At 33.6% G+C, this 21,740-nt stretch overlaps 1 protein-coding gene across 2 annotated transcripts in view; it reads left to right on the top strand.

Moving 5' to 3' along the window:
- Nucleotides 1-21,740, top strand: part of LOC106717280 (neprilysin-2) — a 41,017-nt gene that overhangs the window by 5,395 nt on the left and 13,882 nt on the right. The window contains exons 2-3 of one of the 2 annotated variants that reach the window (XM_045686275.1): nt 7,348-7,398; nt 17,543-17,676. In XM_045686275.1, coding sequence (XP_045542231.1) covers nt 7,348-7,398; nt 17,543-17,676 — 185 coding nt within the window. Of the gene's footprint in view, nt 1-7,347; nt 7,399-16,202; nt 16,287-17,542; nt 17,677-21,740 lie in introns of those variants that run through there. The other variant, XM_045686276.1, reaches the window with a different exon arrangement.

Below are 21,740 nucleotides of genomic sequence, written 5' to 3'. Positions count from 1 at the left end.
TTGTAAATGAATGGACGGTAAAAGTAAAGACGTCGAAATTAAGTTAAAAATTAATCGTTATTATGTCAAATGCCATCTTTATTTCGTCTCGCTTTGATTTACAAGGATGTCTTATAGTAGCAATATTTGAAGTACAAATTATTGTTTAGAACAAGATTTTGTGTATCCCGTCAGGTAGCGTCACTCTTCATCTTGTTTATCGTGCTTATTTACCTGTTCATGCCAGCGCTATCATAATTCCTTACTAAAATTTTTCCTACCACGAGGATTTAATACAAATAAAAGTTTCTCAGCGAACTGCGAACATTCGATATTAAACTTTTTGATTAGAATATAACACTGCCATCTATCGGGGAAAAAAGTAAATTAACAAACTTTAATGATAAAGTTAAAGGATATGAGCGTTCAGGAAGAAGTTAGAAAATTGTCTATTACATAATAAGATCCCAGATGATCGATTTATTATACCTATTCTTAGACTTAGGGACCTCCAAGAAAAGAGCGTATACCTTCCTTAAAGGCCGGCAACGCATCTGCGATTCTTCTGGCGTTGCTGATGTCCATGGGCGTCGGATCAAATAATTCTCGGTCCGTTGCTCGTTTGCCCCCTTCTAAAAAAAAAAAAAACTTTATTAACAAAGTTTTAGAACGAGTCGGCAAAAAAAACAAGGAAAATAAAATTTTCCCGTATATTTTTTTGCGTTCATATAAACCTACTTACATTTAACTTGATGACTAAGAAATGATTTTAAAGGAGCTGCATATTGATGTTAAAACCTAGCTTAATAAAGTGAAGCAGGTAAATTGAGAAATCTAGATAGAATATAGAATCTAAATGAGTTCAGGTTTGCATTTCAAGCGCTTTTAAGACATTCACGATTCTTGTTTTACTATGATAATGTAGATGTATTTATCAAACAGACATGGGAGTGGCGCCTAAATCTTGTTTAAATCCAGACCAATGTTTTATCCCGCATCAATGTATCATCATAAAAATTTGTACGTCTAAAAGCAATCTATTCTATCATCGTAAAACAGCCGTTGGTAGTAAAATGTGTTAGAAGCAGAGGTTGGTTATCATATATTATGTTTTTATCAATTTCGCGTTCCGTTTCTGATGTTTTCGATTGCTTGCCCTTGAAGCATTAGGAATAGAAGTACTCCATCTTCTACGAGTATTAGTACAATGTAATGTTAATAAATTTAACATATCTAACTTGTTAAATCTTTTCTCAATGATTGTATCGATCGTCTATTTACCCGACTGACTGGTAAGCATAATTTGCGCTCTTATGTAAGTTTTTATGTACATATGTCGCTTTCTGGACATATGACACTTCGTCAATATTACGTAAAATTATTGGTTTATTAATTGTTCTGTTAAGGTCAATATTTTACTGCAACTTTCTCATTTATCTAGTTCAAAAATAACGTAACCTTAATTGAAAAATATCAAAAAACTTGACTGACTGTGGCTCTAATGCAGGGGTTCCCAATTTTTTTCGTCAGGGACCACTTTTATTAAGGTTGGTAACGACAACTTATAACGTGTTGTAGGTGCCTATGGGCAACTGTCACTTCGTTCGTTTGCCATCTTTTCCTATAAAAAATATTACCGCAAGAAATGGTAAGCTCGGACAAGTTCTCTGACGACCTGAAGCATGCCGTGACGTGACTGCCGCCAACTGATACAATTAGTATGCCACGTGAAGTAAATTGTAAGAGGCTATTTCGACTAAGGGACTAGCTGACTGGCCACGCGCGTATGTTCCGTGTTTTGTATCTGTAGTATCGGCCGCGTCAGTGGAAATGTTACCTAATGTCTAACCAACGCGGTCGCGCGGCAAGCTGGTAAGGAAATTAGGCCGAACCAAATATTCCACTGGACTGAGATAGTAACCTCTTAATATGTTCTCGTGTCCTTTTGTTTTAAAACAATCTTCGTATCGATCTTATGGATAAGTTATTGTGTTCGGCGGTTAATTGGCGTTGAGATGACACGTGTGATTCAGTCGCAATACAAACCGGTCGACATCAATATACATTAGAAATTATTGTAATAGTACGCTATAATTGTATGAATATAAAACATAATTATGCGAGTTATGACATTCGTGTGAAAATCGAAATATCATTGTTTAAAAAAATTACCGACGAATTTATAACCTTGTCCTTTTTACGAGTATAATGCGGCTGACAAAAGGGTAATGTTTTTGGGCGCGTATGTAAGTTTTTATGTATGTAGGCTTGTAGGTAAATGTAATTTAAATTGTGACGATCGAGAGCCTAAACGACTTAACCGATTTTGACGAGTGACCGTAACCGATTTCCCCGGATTGGCTCAATGGATCTTGATGAAATTTAGCACAGATGTAGAACAACCTGGAGGAACACATAGGCTACTTATTAGGTTTTTTTTAATTCCGTGCGGTCGGAGTCGCGGGTGACAGCTAGTCTTTTATTAACTTGTTTATTAAAAACTATTACAAATCTAAATAACATAACTATAGAAATATTAGCAGAAGAGTCTCGTATGGTATGCGGACGGTTCATCAAACAGATCAATTTGTGGTTACGTGTACAACGTAATTACGGCTTCTACGGAATCTTGGAGATGTAGTAATTTACGCAGTACGCAAAGCATGTTGCAATACAACACATTACAACCATTGAAGCATACACGTGGAATATTAAATGCCATTCTACTTATGGGAAGCTTCCACTGTACGTTGATCTGCGGACAAATGACAACCATAGTCAGTTGGTTTCCATTACCGACCATATTTTAACACTGAGTATTACACTTGAATTATTGTTGAAGAAACGAGCAGCGGGAACACCAAGGTGTTCATCGACGCCCATGGACATTTGCAATACCAGAGGAATCGCAGATGCGTTGCCGGCCTTTGAGGAGGTGATACGCTCGCTTCTTGAAGGACCCTAAGTCGTAGCGGTTTGGAAATTGTTTTGTTGTGAAATTTTGTTGTCGCAAGCTGTGTAGTGTATTCGGCAATGAGTTATGTTATTGTATTTCATTTTCCCACCAGCAGGTTGTCAAATAATGCGCTTACTTAAATATTTACACTGATTGACAATGCCACATTGAAAAACAATTGTACTAGCAAAATTATATAAACAATATACCGGGGTTACGACGTAAACAACTGAAAATATCGAATACCGAATTAATTAAATGTAAGCTACAAACGAAATTCTACGAGTAATACATATTTATCAACTGTTTGAAGTAACAAAATTTAATTGAAATCTAAAACGCGATACGACAACATAATTTATCTACAGTAACTTTTAATTGAAATACTATACCCACCTAGAGTTCGCACTAAGTAAGTCGATATACGAAATTTCAACAAAATTATCTAAACATTTTCGAAGTGTTTATTTATCTATATATATAAAAATGAATTGCTGTTCGTTAGTCTCACTAAAACTCGAGAACGGCCGAACGGATTTATGATATCTTAGTCTTGAAATGTTCGTGGAGGTCTAGGGAAGGTTTAAAAGGCGAGAAAAAATTCATACCGCTATTAAGTTTTTTTTTAAATGCACGCGGACGGAGTCACGAGCGACAGCTAGTCTTATATATAAAATTCTCGTGTCACGGGGTTCGAACTTGAACTCCTCCGAAACGGCTTGACCGATTCTCATGAAATTTTGTGAGCATATTGAATAGGTCTGAGAATCGGCTAACATCTATTTTGCATACCCCTATTAAGTTTTTTTTAACTGCGCGCAGACGGAGTCGCGGTCTACAGCTAGTATATTTATATAACACTAAATGTACTTTATATTATTCCAAATTTTACAATCTGGTTAGTCATTCTAGTCATATAGTTTAAATAATACAGCACATTCTCCTGTAGTAAGATCCAAATTGCTCCATTTACGTATACGTGGACTTTATATTTTTATATGTATGGAATCAAGGATAACTAAGCAATCACAGGTATAGTTTAATTTCAACACGCACAAAAGAACTGGGCTAACCTCGACCTGACTTAGATACTGTGACCATCAGATTTACAGGACGGTCCTGATTTTTATTTAATGAAAATGAATTCTCATTATTGTAATCAGTACTTCACTGTGGGTTTCCACTGCTGTGACTGTGACAGAAAGAATTTATGGGTGACAGTAAGTTTCAATAAAATTTTCACTCCAAGAAATCTATTTATTTAAAATCGTATACATTGCCTCATACCTATAATTATTTTTAGTAAATTTACTTAAAAGAAATGTAAATTGAATTTAAAATGGTACAGCGAAATCAACTACAGTCTTTTTTAATTATAGTTATTACATTAACCAATTAAATAATAAAAAAAAACTGCAATAATGGTGAACGTAGTTATGTGTGAAATCACGCAAAGTTTTTCCAATTAGATTGTTAGAATTATAATTGTTTATATTACGTTAATAAACAAATAAACAGAAAACCTTTCCATGTTCGTGACCACGCGAAGAATTTACACCGGAGGGTTCGGGACATGCGAACCTTATACAATCTTTGACTTACAACCTTGATATTGAAAAGGGCTTGAGTTATGCAGCCAACACAAGTAAGGGTTTTCATGCAGGTTTTGCATCGCACCAAAGTATTTGCAATAAACCTAACATGTGTGGCCTGCATTAGTTGCTACCCAATCGAGCAATATTTGTACTTAAAATTTTTCTGATATATGTCTAAATATTAATATATAAATTTAGTTAATCTGTAATATTATAAATGCGAATGTTTAGATAGATGGATGTTTGTTTGAAGATATCTCTAGAACGGCTCAATTAATCTTGATGAAATTTGGCACATATGTAGAACATAGTCTGGAAGAACACATAGGCTACTTATTACGTTTTTTTTTAATTCCGCGCGGACGGAATCACGGGCGACAGCCAGTATTAACATATGTTCCATAGTATCGTAGAAGTGCACAAGATATACCAAAAATTAAGTAATTTGTGATCAACATCGGTAACTATCGAAAGTAAACATAACGATTGAAAACAATATTCGATTCAGAAAACCTATTCGATTCCGAAATCGATCATTTTGAATTAATTTTTGTTTATATATCATAAGGTGGCAAACGAGCAAACGGCCACCTTGATTCGCTGCAACAGCGAGGCGACGTTGCCCATAGACATCCACAAATGCAGATGCGTTGCCTACCTTTAATCAACGGACAAGGAGTCTAAAAGAAAGAGGATATTTCTCCTTCCTATGCGTCCTTTCTTCCGCCAAATACACTTCCCCTTCCCATCCTTTCCTAATAAGAATAGATTGGGAAGGGAAAGAGGACTAAAATTAGGCCTCTCCTTTCTAATTAAAATTACTACGATCTTAATATCGGTTATTGAATTGAATGTATTAAAAGTTGTTAATTAGTGTATAATAAACAACTTTCCAAATCGATTTACTTTCTGATGATGGAATTAATTAAAATATAAATTCTTAGTGATTCGATTGGAAAGAGGGCGCTCGCTCTGCAATGTTGTTGTCGGTCTCTTCCTCTACAATTACTTAGAAAGGAGATCTAGCTTACTAGATAATCCGGTTACAATCCCAAGTATAGTGAGGCTAGGTCCCAAGTATAGGTTGGGCTTAATAATTACAGTGTACGATTTTACGATTAGAAATTTGTTAATAACTGGATTCAAATTAAGTCCAGGTTTGAACTGATTACAGCAATGATACTAATACTTACTAATATTATATTATAAATGCGAATGTATAGATGGATGGATGTTTGAAGGTATCTCTGGGACGACTCAATGGATTTTCATGAAATTTGGCACAGTAGTAGAACATAGTCTGGAATAACACATAGGCTACGAGAGTAATAGAGTCACGGTGGATAGCTAGTATTGATATTTCGTTATTATAATGTACGGTGTACACAAGAGTATCTTGTTTGTAAGACCTCTATGTATCTCTACGGATTGTGTTTGCGTTGTTACAGCAAATTATAATAAAATAATACACAGATAATATAATTGAGTGACTCAAAGAAGTCACGTATAAAATTGTTTGATTGATATATTAAAATTACCTATGACTTATAACCACAAGGTGACCTTGATAAATCTAACTTAATAAGGCATTCGTGCAATCAAAGCGCAAGTATTGCATCTCCATCATCTCTTTTACATTCAGGGTGGTCGGTTATAGAGCACAAATTTACATATTTATAATTATTATATACTTTTTTTTACTTCTGTAAAACTTTTTTCTTCTATTAATCTTTGTTACAGCTTTTGAATATGTAAGAACCATAGAACTATCTTTCCTATTGATTCGCTTCGTTGCATTGACACATTGTCATCCCGCACTATCTCTTTGCGGAGAGACAACAGTATGTCTTTATACAAGTGTCACAGCAATGGAAACCTACAGTGTACACTGACAAAAGTAACTGTTATGTTTGTAATGCAGTGTGAAAATATTTCTAGTTTTGTTACAAAACTCGCGACGACGCCACGGGATGTCAGAAACAGTTGTAACTACAAGTTGCGGAAGTGTTGCGAAGTCGGTCGAAGTAGGAAATATCTCGTTACCACCACATTACGCGTATGCAAAGAGTACATTTGGCACTATATTATTAGTGCATAAATAATGTTTTTTGCAATTGTCCGATCTATAGCCAGGGTAGTAGTCTCTCTAGGGATAAACTGACGAAAAATTGTAAACCAAACTTATAACAATTTACAGAAACTATAATATATTTTCTGGATATTTTATTAAAGTTTTTTTTTCAATGAATATATTTTTACAAACAAAATATCGACGCTGGAAAGCGTAAACGCTGTAACCCCGAAAGTATGAACTTTACAGGAGAGCCAAAAAATGATAACTCGTGAGCTGATACGTCTACAAGCATGCGGTATTTAGCAATGTTGTGTAGTTTGTGCTAACCTATAATAAAATCATTATCGTTTGATAATGGTTGAAATTATTAACGTGTGAAAAACATATTCGCGATTTCAAGGGTTACAGCGTTTATGCTTTCCAGCGTCGATATATACTAAATTATTAAAATTTTATTTAGTAAATCGTGATTGTAAAAATGACTACAGAACTGATAATAAGTCGTCAAGGGCGTCTGTTACTTCCTCTTAACACAAACGCAGGATGTAAAGGATGAAGCCAAGTAGGTTACGGTTTCCGACTTTGTTAATTATTGAATTTAATCTTTGTTACACACCAACTTAATCTGGTACTTGTAGTACTGGTTGCATCGTCCGAGTTTTTCGAATTTCGTATGCACAGTCGAGGAAGTTTATTACCTTCCCATAAAAGTTATTACTAATCAATTAATTTCGTTGTTGCAGTGGGCACGGTGAATACAACTCAAGAAGCTTTCCAATGAGGGATGGCGTCAAGTAAGTTTTGTTTTTCTTTGTTTCGTCTTCGAATACCTTTGCTATAAATGTTGTGTTATGCTATGAAATGTTTGTTTAAAGGTGAATATACACTAGAGAATTTCCTCAAACATTTATATGTATTGTAACGTTCTTACGAATATAATAAAGGTAAGAGCATACTTTACAAAGCACGTCTGGTTCGTAAAAGGGTGATACACTAGAACATATCATAGAACGGCTCGTTGTTAACAAGTAAATGCTCCAGTCTTTACCCACTTTAAACTCACAAATTTGGACAACATAGGTCGACTAAACATAAGTCTAAATAAACATGAGCTTAGACATTATTGAAACTAATAATTGAATCCAGGAGATTATTTTGGTACCTATTTTAATTTTGTTTGTTTGTAATTAGTACATCTTACTAATTTTATAAATGCGAAAGTTTAGATGGATGGATGTTTAAAGGTATCTCTGGAACGGCTCAACAGATCTTGATGAAATTACTTTTTAATTAGGCTACTTATTAAGTTTATTTTTAATTCCGCGCGGTCGGAGTCGCGGTCGACAGCTACTAATACTTATATGACAGATAACGCGCGAAGTACTTTACGCGGGCTATAGTGGCGTTAGTGTGCCGGTGGCATTTATTCACTTTTTTATTATGTTCTGTTCGAAACTATAAAATTCTGGCAGAGTTTCAACACCGCGGCTATTTAAAATAAAAATGTTTTATTGATATTGCGATCTCGAGTCTACTTTTAAGATTTTTATTTAGCTACTGTTTTGATACAAACATAGATACCGTTTTGTAACAATAATATTGATGATTTGTATAAAACAGGGGCTTGTATTATATATACAGGCTGGTTATAAAATAAATCAGATAATAAAAAATATGAGCGTTAAAGAGCGTTAAATATTTCGTAATAGAAAAAAGTTTTACTCAGTTACGTTTTCAATTTACAGCATTGATATTATTGTGATCCCTTATTGACAGCAACGTCTGTAAATAATAAAAAGTACTAAGTTATTAGCTTTTAAAATATATTCAAAGGAATACGGTTGACATTTTTTTTGATCCATTAAAAAACACGAATACTTGAGTCTTTAATTTTATGTAGTATTATGAAATGAAAGTAAGAGTAAATACTTATGTAAGACTCTGATTAATCCATTTGGTTTACGTTGGATTGTAAACCAGTTTACGAGCATTACCTTTATACGAATCTTTTATGTCGCCGTAAACTTGTTCGAGACAATTTTAAAACCATTACCGTGATTTGACGTTGTACGAAGTATCTATTATATTTTTTTTCAAAGATACTGAAAGTGTTGACAGCATTTCATTAAGTTGTTGGTAACACTATGGTGGGTGGGGAGGGTAATCCTAAAATGGAATCTGTTCGCGCCCGAGATGCGGGCAACACTATAAGCGGGCGGAGCGGCGTGCGGGGAAAAGAAACGTCACTCAAGATCTCAACCGGCTGCCGATGCATACGCGCACCGTATAATTTGTCTTTTTGCAACTTTGTTAATTCCAAAATAAACCATTACAACCAAGCAACTGTGTTTGGCCTAAACAGAATCCAAAAACGCGAACCATAAAATTGGAACTTCTGGCGTCAATCTGGAAGAAAGCTTCTTGATGGACAGATGATGATTATGATGACTTAGTGATGATGGCAGGATGTCTCTGGATGCAGTGGAAGACATTGGAAAAGACCTATCTCCAGCATGCTTGCTTGTTTGCCATCTTTCATAGAAAACGTAATATTTCTCACCAATGTTGAGAACGAATTGTATGAGATATTAAGTAAAATAAGTTGTAATAGTCAACAGACAGTTCGTAAGCATTACACGGCTTGTGTCTAGCGCAGCTTGCGTAACCGCAACCAACCACTAATAGCACTAACTTATGTACCTTTGTCTGTGTGCTTGTGTGCATAGAATACATCATTACTCTCACGAGCACGATTTATTTAAAGTATAGAACCGTTTTCATTTACGAATGTATTTTTTATAAATAACGAGATGAACTGAAATAATTAAATCTATATCTATATATATAAAAGAAAGTCGTGTTAGTTACACTATTTATGACTCAAGAACGGCTGAATCGATTTGACTGAAAATTGGTGGGCAGGTAGCTTAGAACTAGGAAATAGACATAGGATAATTTTTACCCCGTTTTCTATTTTTTATTCCGCGCGGACGGAGTCGCGGGTAAGAGCTAGTTTAATTAAAAGATCCATGCGTACGATGAAATATGTTAAGTAGTATGGATCTGAGTATATAACAAAATTTCGGATTAAGGAATATTCCATATGGCTCTGATGGCATAAACAAGAAAGAAATTAAATATAAATTACTCTAGAAAATAAATCTAAAAACCTTAAAAAACATTAAAATTATATTTGTTGGTGCATTGTTCAAGCAGCAAGATTTCCTAAAAATGCAAAACAATACTTTTTATTTTTACATTTATTGTACAAAACTTTTGTAGTGTGATTAGATATGTCACCAAAGCTTAATTAAAATGTTCTCAGTTGTTTAGGATCGTATATTAGAAAAACAATCTCAAACAAAATGCACTCAAAAGTAACCTAAAAAAACCAATTTCAAACAAAATGCACTCAAAAGTAACCTAAAAAAACCAATTTCAAACAAAATGCACTCAAAAGTAACATAAAAAAACAATTTTAAAAAAATGCATTCAAAAGTACCATAAAAAACAATCTCAAACAAAATGCACTAAAAAGAAACAAAATAATGACATGAAAACTTCTTTCTTTCTTTCTTTTCTCTTTCAAAAACCCTCTAAAATCTAAAGAAAGTTCTCTTCTTTCTTGTAACATGTCTATATTGTATAATTATTGTTATTTCGCAGTCGGTGTCGGCCGAAGTAAATATAATATTATACATTTTATATTTGAGATGTATGAGACATACTTACGTTTATGTCCCTACTTAGGCCGAAACCGACTCCAAAATAACAATAATTATACAATATAGACATGTTACAAGAAAGAAGAGAACTTTCTTTAGATTTTAGAGGGTTTTTGAAAGAGAAAAGAAAGAAAGAAAGAAGTTTTCATGTCATTATTTTGTTTCTTTTTAGTGCATTTTGTTTGAGATTGTTTTTTATGGTACTTTTGAATGCATTTTGTTTAAAATTGTTTTTTTATGTTACTTTTGAGTGCATTTTGTTTGAAATTGGTTTTTTTAGGTTACTTTTGAGTGCATTTTGTTTGAAATTGGTTTTTTAGGTTACTTTTGAGTGCATTTTGTTTGAGATTGTTTTTTTTTTGAAGTCGGCTATTTTTTTTTCTTAAAATTTTTGTTTTATTTCACAATTTTTAGTGAATTTGAAGTTCAATTACAAATTTCCTTAATGCATATAAAGACATAAATAAGACAAATAAAGAAAAGGACTTTCCTATTTGATATGTGTACTTCAATTCAAAAACTAATTTAGAATGCAGCAGATAACCACTTATCCTTTAAACAATGAAATAATTATCAAAATCGGTATACAAATTGAAAATTACCGAACTAATACATCGTAGCGTACCTTTAATTTAGTCCAGCCGCGCGCCGCACTAGCATTTTTCGAATGCGCGTAGTTTTTAATTATTTAATATCTCCCAAACTATTGATCAGAATTACATAGTTTAAAGGCTAATGTAATCTGCATTTAATACTCTAGCCATCAAACATATTTATTTGGATAAGGATTCATATCGAATATAATATAATAGCGCCGTAAGCTTACGACGCTGTTTTTCGTGTGCATTTTAATCGAAGTTTGTTCACAATAACATGGTTTTTGTGAGACATCCATAGATGATAGATATATGCCACCGAAGACTGTTATTTAGCAAATTTAAGGGTCTATAATTACTCCATACATCATTTTATGTAAGTCATATAGTTTGACCTACGTAAGCCCGGAAAGCAAAATTGTGCTTTTCGTGTAGCATTTTTCGTTTCCGCGTAATTTTATTCTTACGATATCTCCTAAACTATTAGACAGAATGGTATAGTTTCAATTGCAAATATAATCTACATTAAATTCCCTTGATAATGAACATGTTTATTTACATAAGAGTTAATACTGAACTCGAATAATAGCGTCGGAAATAGGGCATGAATTTAATTGATGTTTCTGAAGAAAAAAATGGTTATTGTGAGAAAACTATAAAAGATAGATATATGCTATCGCTGACTTTTATTTAGCACATTTAAAGAGCTACAATTCGCCATACATCATTTTTATGTAGGTCCTATAGTTTAGCCTACGTAAGCGCTGAAAGCAAAAATGTCCCTAATTTTCGGAACAAATTTTGAAGCTTTATTCAAAATCTACTAGTCTTCTAGTTATTTAAAAAAAAACAAAAAAATGGGACCCACCTGCAAGCACTTCCTTTCGATTAAAATATTTTTCATCAAAATCGGACCACCAGGGGCGGAGTTTCGCGGTAACACACATAAAAAAAAAAATACAGTCGAATTGATAACCTCCTTCTTTTTGAAGTCGGCTAAAAAGATAAGTGTTAAAGTAAGGAATAGGTGCGCATTTTTAACGCTTATATACTTTAATCCATACGGCAATCAATTTCAATACTTTCTTAAGATAAGATTACAAAATAATGTGGAATATTGTAAATCGACTACCGAAGAATTAAGTATGACGTAGGTGTTCATACAGTTGATGACGTCACCAAGTCATCACGTCATTGAACACTTTAATGAAAATGTAATGTGTACTTCATCTCATCTAGTTATAGCTCATAGAGAAGTTTATTTGTAAAATGATAAAGAGTAGCTGAGAACTGAACAAAACATGGTCACCCTTGTCGCTCTGCTTTTACGCTTCTATCTCCATTATTAGAAAATTAGAAAATATAATCGTCAGTGAGTAGAGTAAATGAAAACTGACAAATGTACCGTGAAACTTTTTAGTTTTCTCTCATCTCGTTAAACTAAAAGCTATTAGTTCGGGATCGCACAGACTGTGAAACTATATTATTAATACAGGATGTTACAGATGTTTATTAATTAAAATCTCTCACTCACCGTGGACTCCATATTGCGAATTCAAAACATATTGTGATGTGAACTTTGTTTTTATTTTAAACAGTTTTTCGAGTGCATCAGCAGTGGAAATTGAAAATATACAACGGAGTGCTTGCGCGATGCATCATGTTTGGACATAAAAACAAAAGAGAATGTTTTAAAAACAATTTAAAAAGAAAAGGAATGCTTTTATCCAATATGAAACGGTAAATGGAGATGGATAGGAAAAGAGCCTTTTCCTGTTCTCTACCTACGTAAAATAACGTATTGGATACCTTTTAGTGTGTTCCAGAAAACTCGATTTCAGATAAAGCTTTTGCTTATTTTCTACCTTTCATAACAAAGAAATATAAAGAAGTGAAAATGCGCTTTTGTATATAACGGTAAAGAGAGGACGTATGTCACAAGAGGGTCGATTTGCGACCACATTAGAGTTATTGCTGTCGCGCAAAAAATATAGTACACGAGTTACGGTACGGTACCGTTTGGTACGCACCTTACTAACGAGGCACTATGGTAACCATCATTACTGAACTGTGTCCGAGTAAATTATTACCTGTTACACTTACTCTCTCTCTGCGCATCGTTTCCTCACTCCTGAGGGTCGCGACCTCTCCTCTTGACCATCTCGCGAAGGGTGAGGGTGTTACACTTACTAGTTAGACACAATTATTACGAACGATTTTATTATTAGAAAATCTCTTCTAATCAAGGAGCGTCGGTGGCTCAGGGGTTAAGCACTTGACTTGCAATGTGCAGGTCCATGGTTCGAATCCTGCCATGTACTTATTGTGTTTTTCGATTTACATAAGTACATTTATCCATCGTTCTTACGATGAAGGAAAACATTGCGATGGAACCTTCAAATATCTGAAAAGAAATTCAGTGATATGTGTGAAGTTAACCAACCGTGCCAACCAGCGTAGTTGACTATGACCTAGTCACCCCTAACTTAGGGTAGGCTCCTAGCCCCTCAGTGGGGATATATAGTGAGCTGATGATGATGATCTTCTAATGAAATACTAAGATTGATAGACTGTTACCGTTATCTTTAAACGATGTTTGAGATAACATCAAACACACTATTTAAAACCAGACCGGACAAACACATAAAATGTTTTTAGTACATACTGAGATCTACTTACCCATTTAATTGACCTTGAGTATGAAATCACTATTGAAAAACACAAAAAAGTGTATTGGATTTATATTGAAGTGTCCTGTCTATACCGCTAGTAACGGTCCGCTCTGACCCAGGAGGCCATATGGGTCAATGAACTCGATACTCAATGCCTTATGATGTGTATTCTTTAAGTTATTCTTTACGATTAAAAGTAACCGGTCACCGAGTACCGTAAAGTCTGTGGCCGCTTTTATCTTAATCTACGGATATCTAAAATACTCGTCTGTCGACATTATTTCGTAGATATCGTTAAATACAAAATATCGAAATGATATTCAAGTCGTGAACTAAAAAAATCCATTAAAAACGAAAAACCAGAACTTTAAGAATAGCCTCAAAGCGGCAATGACCAAAAGCTTAAAGATACGGACATTCGATCGCGTGGTCGTGGGTTCGAATGCATTCAACTAATTGCCGTCAACAAAAACCTAACACAACAGTAGTTCTAGTTAAAAGATTAGTTAATCTTATTAATTTACTAATTAAAAAAAGTTCAATTTTTACTATGTTGCAAATTATTATTGTAACATTATAACTAAATCAAAATAATTAAACTACAAAAACTCCATCCTAACGTTTAGCTTGTGGCGTTAAAAACTTTACAGTTTATTAATAATTCGGAAGAAGTATCTACTATTAACAATTTAAATTTAAATTAAAATTTAAAGAAAAAGGGCTGCACTTTGATTCCGGCCCCGTACAGTTCTACGTAAAGTTTTATAAACTTTAAATCGATTTAAGAAACTAAGCTATCTATACATCTAATTAATTTTAAAAGAAATTTTCATGTAATCTACGGTACTAGCTGTCGCCCATAACGTCATCGGCGCGTAATAAAAAAAAAACATAATTAGTATCCTATGTCTTCTACATCTATACCTAATTTCATCCAGATCTATGCAGCCGTTTTGAAGATACCTTGTTACAAACATCCATCCATCTATCACAATAACATTCGCATTTATAATATTAGTAAGATTTTGTCATAATCTTGCCTTGTCATACTTTTTGTAACATCACCGCAAACAGTTTTTAAGACACAAGTCCAACGTCATCAAAAGAGGTTTCGTGGTTTGATGCATTAATTCAATTTAATTCTTCGTAAGATACTTAACTGGGAAATTCCATGATATTGACCTATCAAATTATTTGATACCTTACTGGTAACTACAACATAATCTTAACATTTATAGAAATGACTGAATGGGAAAAACAGAATGTCTTCTCGGAGCCGTAACAATCATTATTTATATTTCTTGTCCCTTCTTATTAATTATTTCTTGATAACACTAATTTAATATGACAGTTCCAACACATACACACTCACTTAAAGTGTATCACAACTATTGAAATTGTATTGTCGCTAATTGTAAATTAAAAAAAAAACTTAATTTATGCAAAGACAAAATAACCTACAATTTCCCACGAAGTTCATGACAAAGAAATGAAACCTACAAAAATCTAAGTCACAAATTTAATCGAATTTTTATTACTTTGTAGCTTATTTCTCACTCAGAGTTACCTGAAGTTGTCAGAATATTTATAAATTTTAAAATATAATTGTGAATAATAAATCATAATTATAATAAATAAGTTGTTTAGTAATAATGTAATCTCACATCCATCTTATGTATTAAACATAGCGAACATTGTGGCATAACTAATTATATAAACTCCATATCAAATTAAAATCGTACTAATATTCAATGTAGCGTGCAAGGCAATTTGTTGCTTTCGTAGTATTTTCTTGTAATAAGAGCATTCCCAAATGCCGACAGAGAAAGCGGCCCTATGAAAACGAGTCCAGACCTGCCTTGTCAAAGGTTCATTGACTTGCAGACCCTGAGCTTGGTACACTTTGCCCGAATTATGATGTAATCTCTTAATAAATCCAAGAAATAAACATTACGAAATACGGTACTTCTTAATTCGTCTGCATTAAATTTTACAGAATAGACTTTTTTTCTACAAGCAATTTACTTCCTTGTCATCAAAGTTTGTAAGCCATCGGTTTCTACTGCCAAAAAACTGGTACAAAAACATATTATTTGAAGTATATTCTCTTAAAAAAATATCAAAAACTTGAGAGGTGTCAAGGGACACCCGGATGGAACGATGTTCCTTTCAATTAATTAGTGAAGGAACCAATGTTTATTCTATGAATAAAAAACTTAAGTCTTCACAAGAAGTACATTTTATTTCTATGAATTTTCGTTATATAATATATTGTCACGTCGTTGCCATGGTGAAGTAGCGCTCATTCGTCGTTAACATACTTACTGTAGCAAAAAGTGTCGTGACAACTTTTCGTAAGAATTTTTTCCGTCTAGCCCCCTTTCACAACGCGCGATAAGGAACTTCGTTCCAATAATCTATATATTCTTTCAAAATAACCACACTACTGAAATATTTGATTCAATTGAAGACAGAAATATCTCAATTTTGTCATTCAATTTATTTGACCAGCTTATCAAATCTGTCCACCCTAATGTTGTAGAAAAGCGTGATAGCATTTGTATGTTGTTATCGTTCGCCGCGGAGCGTGAACGGCGTAATGTGTTGCGTATTAATGTTCTAGTGGTAACGCAGTATTATTTCATTCGAAGATGTTGTTGTACCGAAGAAAACGCGCTTGATACTAAAGGTAAAAATTAATGATGATCTTTTAACGACTGTAGATTCGTAACACAAAGACTCGTTAATCTGAAATTGGAACCCAGAATTAAGTTTAAAGTTTATGGCGTTCTTCATTTGCAAGTGCCGTCCATTTTTAGCCGACTTCAAAAAGAAGGAGGTTATCAATTCGACTGTTTTTGAAAATCCGGTTGAAAATCTTAAGTATGTATTTACAATCTCTCTGTGTTTATTAATTTTAAATACAAATGCTCGATTTGCTAAAGAAATAGCCATGACATTAATAATTCTATTGTTTACTTATAATGTGATATGAAGTTATGGTTTTAAATTGAGTTCAAACTGGCGGGAAGAGAGTTACGTGGATAAGCGAGGGAATAATAAATAAAGATTTCTAATAATATTAGTAAAGTGCAAACAATAGGTTTTATGAAAAGCGAAAAATTGTGTTCTTTTTATTTTGTAGATTTTAGAGTACAAAGCTTTGGCCTACTAGATTAAATATGAACTGAAAAAAATCACTTTTATTAATATAAATATATCGAGTTTATAAAAAATTCTGTTATTTTTAAATAAACTATAATCAAAGTTTTTGATATACAGTTAGGTTATAATTGTGTCAGAAATTGATGTCATAGAAACTGGTTGTTTATGAACACAGTTTTTGAACTTTATGTGAACATCCATTCGATGCTAGAATACGTCCCTCTCCCTTCTATTCTAAGATGAATCGAAGCAACGCACAAATCCAATTACCATTACAAATTGAAAATTTAAAAGCAATTCGTTTGTGTTCATAATAAAAACTTGCTTTTCCTCGTTGCTTATATTTTAAATTACACTCGTACTTATTCTAATATATTTATTTTGTTGGTGATGAAATATCCATTCACATTTCGTTAAAAACATTGTCAAAGCTTAACATATTTTTTTATATACAGCGCTAAACTTTTTTCATCCTATTAAACTTTAATGAAATTATTTAGTTTTGTTAGAAGGCATAGACGCAAACATATGAATGCTGATTTTATAATATTCGCCTTCACCTTAAGGCTATGATTTTGATGTAAGGTTAATTCTTCTCCTGGCTTTAGATATAATTAAAATTTAATCTTACATGATAATGCCTTGTTAATATCTCCCTTAGTATTCATATAGATCAAGTACAGAATCTATATTAAAAATTACATAAAAAGATAGATCTTTAGTGACTTATCTGAGTGTAGCAGTAAGTTTATATGTAACTAATTGGAGATTATATTTCAGGGCTTCGTTTTGGGGGCGAAGAACGCTGTTGGAGAAGCGTCTGATCATCGCTAGCGTGGTCATTTCTATAATGGCCATTGCCTTCCTCTTCGCCTTTTTAGCTTCTATCTACATGCGCTCTAATGGAATCAACTGTAAGTAAACTCGCCAAACTTGAGCTGATGTTTTTTTTTTTAAAGAATAAACTATCACTTGACAACAATCCTATCTGATAACTCTGATGTGGTCTAATGGTGTGAGGACTGGGCTACAGCCTGAGCGCCTGATTTAACCCACTGGCGCAGTCGTTGCTCCCAGATAATCACGAGCCGACATAAAGTTTGAATCTTGTTATACATACGTACCAATGTACCTAAAGTTGCCTCACGTGTTTTATCATATTATTATTTATTATGTTGCCATAACACACTTTTTTATTGATTATTTTATGAAAGTTCAAACGTTTGCTACAAGTCTCTCAATGTTAGAATTACTACAACATTCTCAAATTGTTTTTTCAGAATATGTTCTCTATTTTAACATTAGAATTTACATGAACTGATTTACTATTCTGCATAAAAACTGTAAAAATCTTCTCCAGGTTCGACTGCATATAAAAACTACGTATTATAGTAACGCAAAAATCAAATACTTACACTTTCTAGATAATTTATTACTAAAAAAATTATTCTATTTCTAAAAAAAATTTCTAAAAATTCCGTATATATTTATCAAATATCACCTATTTCGATATAAAGTTATAAGTCTACAGTGAATCAGAGATTTAAGTAATAAATCGTTGTACTAAATAGTTCATCTATTTTTCTTTTATCTTCCGAACGTCCTTGTTGCATATTATTGTTCGTTGTGTTAAACTTTATTCCTATTGTTTTGTTTGAAACTGCGTTTATCGTATGCGTAGTGGGTGCTCGCACAACCGGTCACAAGTGACCGCCGTACTAACGTTGAATACGCAATGAGAGAAAATTTCTTCAAGAATCGTGAACTAACTGGAGATAAGAAAAGGTCACGATCCACCGCAATATAGAAGTAATCTATTATTCGGGTGGCGTCCCATTATGTTATATAATTTTCAATGTCATAGACAAGTAGATATTGTCCGTGGTGACACGCTCGCTTTTTATTTCGGACAATTAGCATCCTATGTATCTTTGCCTGAATGTTGTCTATACAATTGTGACCTGTAGCCTAAACGATAAATCGATATGAACGAGTAAGTTATCATTCATTAGGCTTTTTGTTTTTTCCATTCATTCATTCATACGATATTAAAAATAATTTATTCTAATAATGCGTGTTCTAAATTTATTCATTCGCTTAATAACTAAGTCTTCACTTAGTTATTAAGCTTTCACTAATGGCGCCCTTTAGTGTGAACTTTTTAATCTACACTAAGCGACTGTTCCAACCACCATTTAATTACTCTGAGAGCGACATTAAGACGTGAAGGAATACAAATAAACATTTTTATTCACAAAGAAAAATAATTGACTTTGTATTGTATGACTATACGGCCTTTAGAAGGGTTTATTAAACCAAAACTGGTATTTAAAATAACTTTAAGTATAACAAGGCCGGTCATGGAAAAATGTGACACCGACCACGAGCACTTATACGGCCTTTAGAAGGGTTTATTAAACCAAAACTGGTATTTAAAATAACTTTAAGTTTATCAAGGCCGGTCATGGAAAAATGTGACACCGACCACGAGTACTTATACGGCCTTTAGAAGGGTTTATTAAACCAAAACTGGTATTTAAAATAAATTTAAGCTTATCAAGGCCGGTCATGGAAAAATATGACACCGAACACGAGCACTTCGGATTTTATAAAAAAAAAACATTAACTAGGTAGTCATCACAGGTAAAAATAATTCCAAGGTACAGTCGCCGTCGTTCGCGGTGTTCTACTTTAAAAGCGACAATAGTTTAAACTTGTACGCCTTGTAACGATAATAATCAATGTTATAACAATTGTCTATTTTACACTAAATAGTAATCAGAGGTATATACAGTCCAGGCAATATACATTGTTTATAATTTGATATCACTCTGCTGGAATAAGAGGCTGATTTTAAGTTAGTTGCGTAACTGGAACACAGCGAACAAATTAGACTGTACATCATGCGGATTCCATACTCGTCGACTTTACCCGTTTATAAGATATACGCGCAGTTACTTTATCGTACAAGTTTAATGACCTTCGTATGGATACGATTTTATACAGAATCAAGGCACGTGACAGAAATAACTATTGATAATCAGGTAATAATAAAGGAATTTCAAGTAATAAAAGAATTCATACAATACCTATAGTAATATATTCCTCAAGATAAATAGTACTCTGAGTCCAGCTTTTAGTGGAACTATTCTAATGCGACTGTCCCTACAATGGACGAACTAATTTTAGGGAACCAGACTTATTAGTCACTGGCACCTAAAATATTTGAGACTGCTAAATAATCAAGGGCTATCACTAACAATTACCTACGTGTTATTATTTGCGCGTAGTAGCCGATTCAATTACAAATTAGGGCCGCTGTACACGAACTAATTCAAGCATTTGATACCGGTTGTTAAACGATCGATGTTAGTAATTGACTAATTAACTGTACACGGACCGCAACATGTTTTACCTTCGACTGCATATTGTACCTTGTTTCATGAAAAACAATAATTGTTGAAAAAATCTGACAAAATCTCACTTGTCGAAATCGGTGCAGTCGTTTAGACTACAGATCATAATGGAACATACATATAAATCCTAAGACATAAAAACGCGAAAATCATTATTGTTCTGAGTCGTTCAATTTCTAACTACTAGACGCGGACTGTTGCAAGTCGCCTGTATCGACTGTTTGTAGGTAACCGTGTACAGCGAACCTTATGCAGCCAACTCACGTCTCGGTCGTGACCGTTTCGCTACAGTTAAGTAAGGCGTTAGGAAACGAAATCAGTGCACGAAAATCGAGAGTGTAATATCCAATCTGTTTGGAACGAGTTTTTGTTAATATACTTGCAAATCGAAAGGTAATTTTCGCTCGTTTACCAGATTTAAATGGCGCACGGATGTTTGCGTCACACCTCTTACGTGAACAGTTGCGTTTGCTATGCAATTTAGGACTGATTACTATTGGAAATACTACTCATGAACTAGAACTAACTAACTGATATAAAAAAAACTGTTTACACACCAAACAGATTCGTTAAAGGTCGTACGTACGAAAATCTCTTGTCAAAATTGACGAACTTGTGTGTGAAGAATTTTGTTATCGTTGCTTACTATACAATAATATGTTAACAATATATATATATATATATATATATATATATATATATATATTGCGTATGCACCTTGTATATTATGTAAAAACATACAATATGTTAGCAAACCAAATATATTAGAAAGTGTTACAATTTGCATTGTCTTGACATACTTACGAAATACATTATCGGAAAAAAATAATAAATGTCTACCTACACTATTGTATTGAGTTTAAAGACCATTTGCATTTAATGGAAGCTCCAAAAAAAATGTTTGCCCTCGACATGAACTTGGCACCATCTCATTTTCCTTTAACAGGCGACCCTGTGACATCGCATACGTTGCGTTGTTTACACTGAACATGTTAAATATATTAGGTCCTTACATATGAAATTGGCGTTTTGTATGGGAGGAAAAAAAGTCGAATATTTTTTAATATAATATATTTAATTAATCAAAGTATGAACCATTATTTTCTATGCACTTTTGCCATCTCATAGGTAGTTCATTGATCCCTTTACTAAAAAAACCAGTCGGACGGGAATCAATAAAATCTTTGAAGACGATTTGAACTGCCCCATCGGAGTTGAATTTTTTCCCTTGCAAGAAGTTATCCAAATTTCGAAAAAAATGGTAATCTGTTGGAGCAAGGTCCGGGGAGTACGGAGGATGTCTTAGACTTTCCAATTGAAGCTCTTCTAATTTAGTAGCCGTCTGTTACGCAGTGTGTGGTCTAGCGTTGTCGTGAAGCAGCAGTGGCGTGGAGCGATTGACCAGCCTAGGTTGTTTAGCCGATAGCTTTTCCATCATGGTTTGCAATTGCTGACAATAGACATCAGCCGTAATAGTCTGGCCAGATTTGAGAAAACTGTAATGAACAATACCGGCACTAGTCCACCAAACGCTTACAAGTAACTTTTTTGGGGTTAATTTT

This window comes from Papilio machaon, chromosome Z (assembly GCF_912999745.1).
Source record: "Papilio machaon chromosome Z, ilPapMach1.1, whole genome shotgun sequence".
Taxonomy (NCBI): domain Eukaryota; kingdom Metazoa; phylum Arthropoda; class Insecta; order Lepidoptera; family Papilionidae; genus Papilio; species Papilio machaon.
Note: the sequence above shows the minus strand (reverse complement) of the source record. Positions and strands in the feature narration are given on the sequence as shown.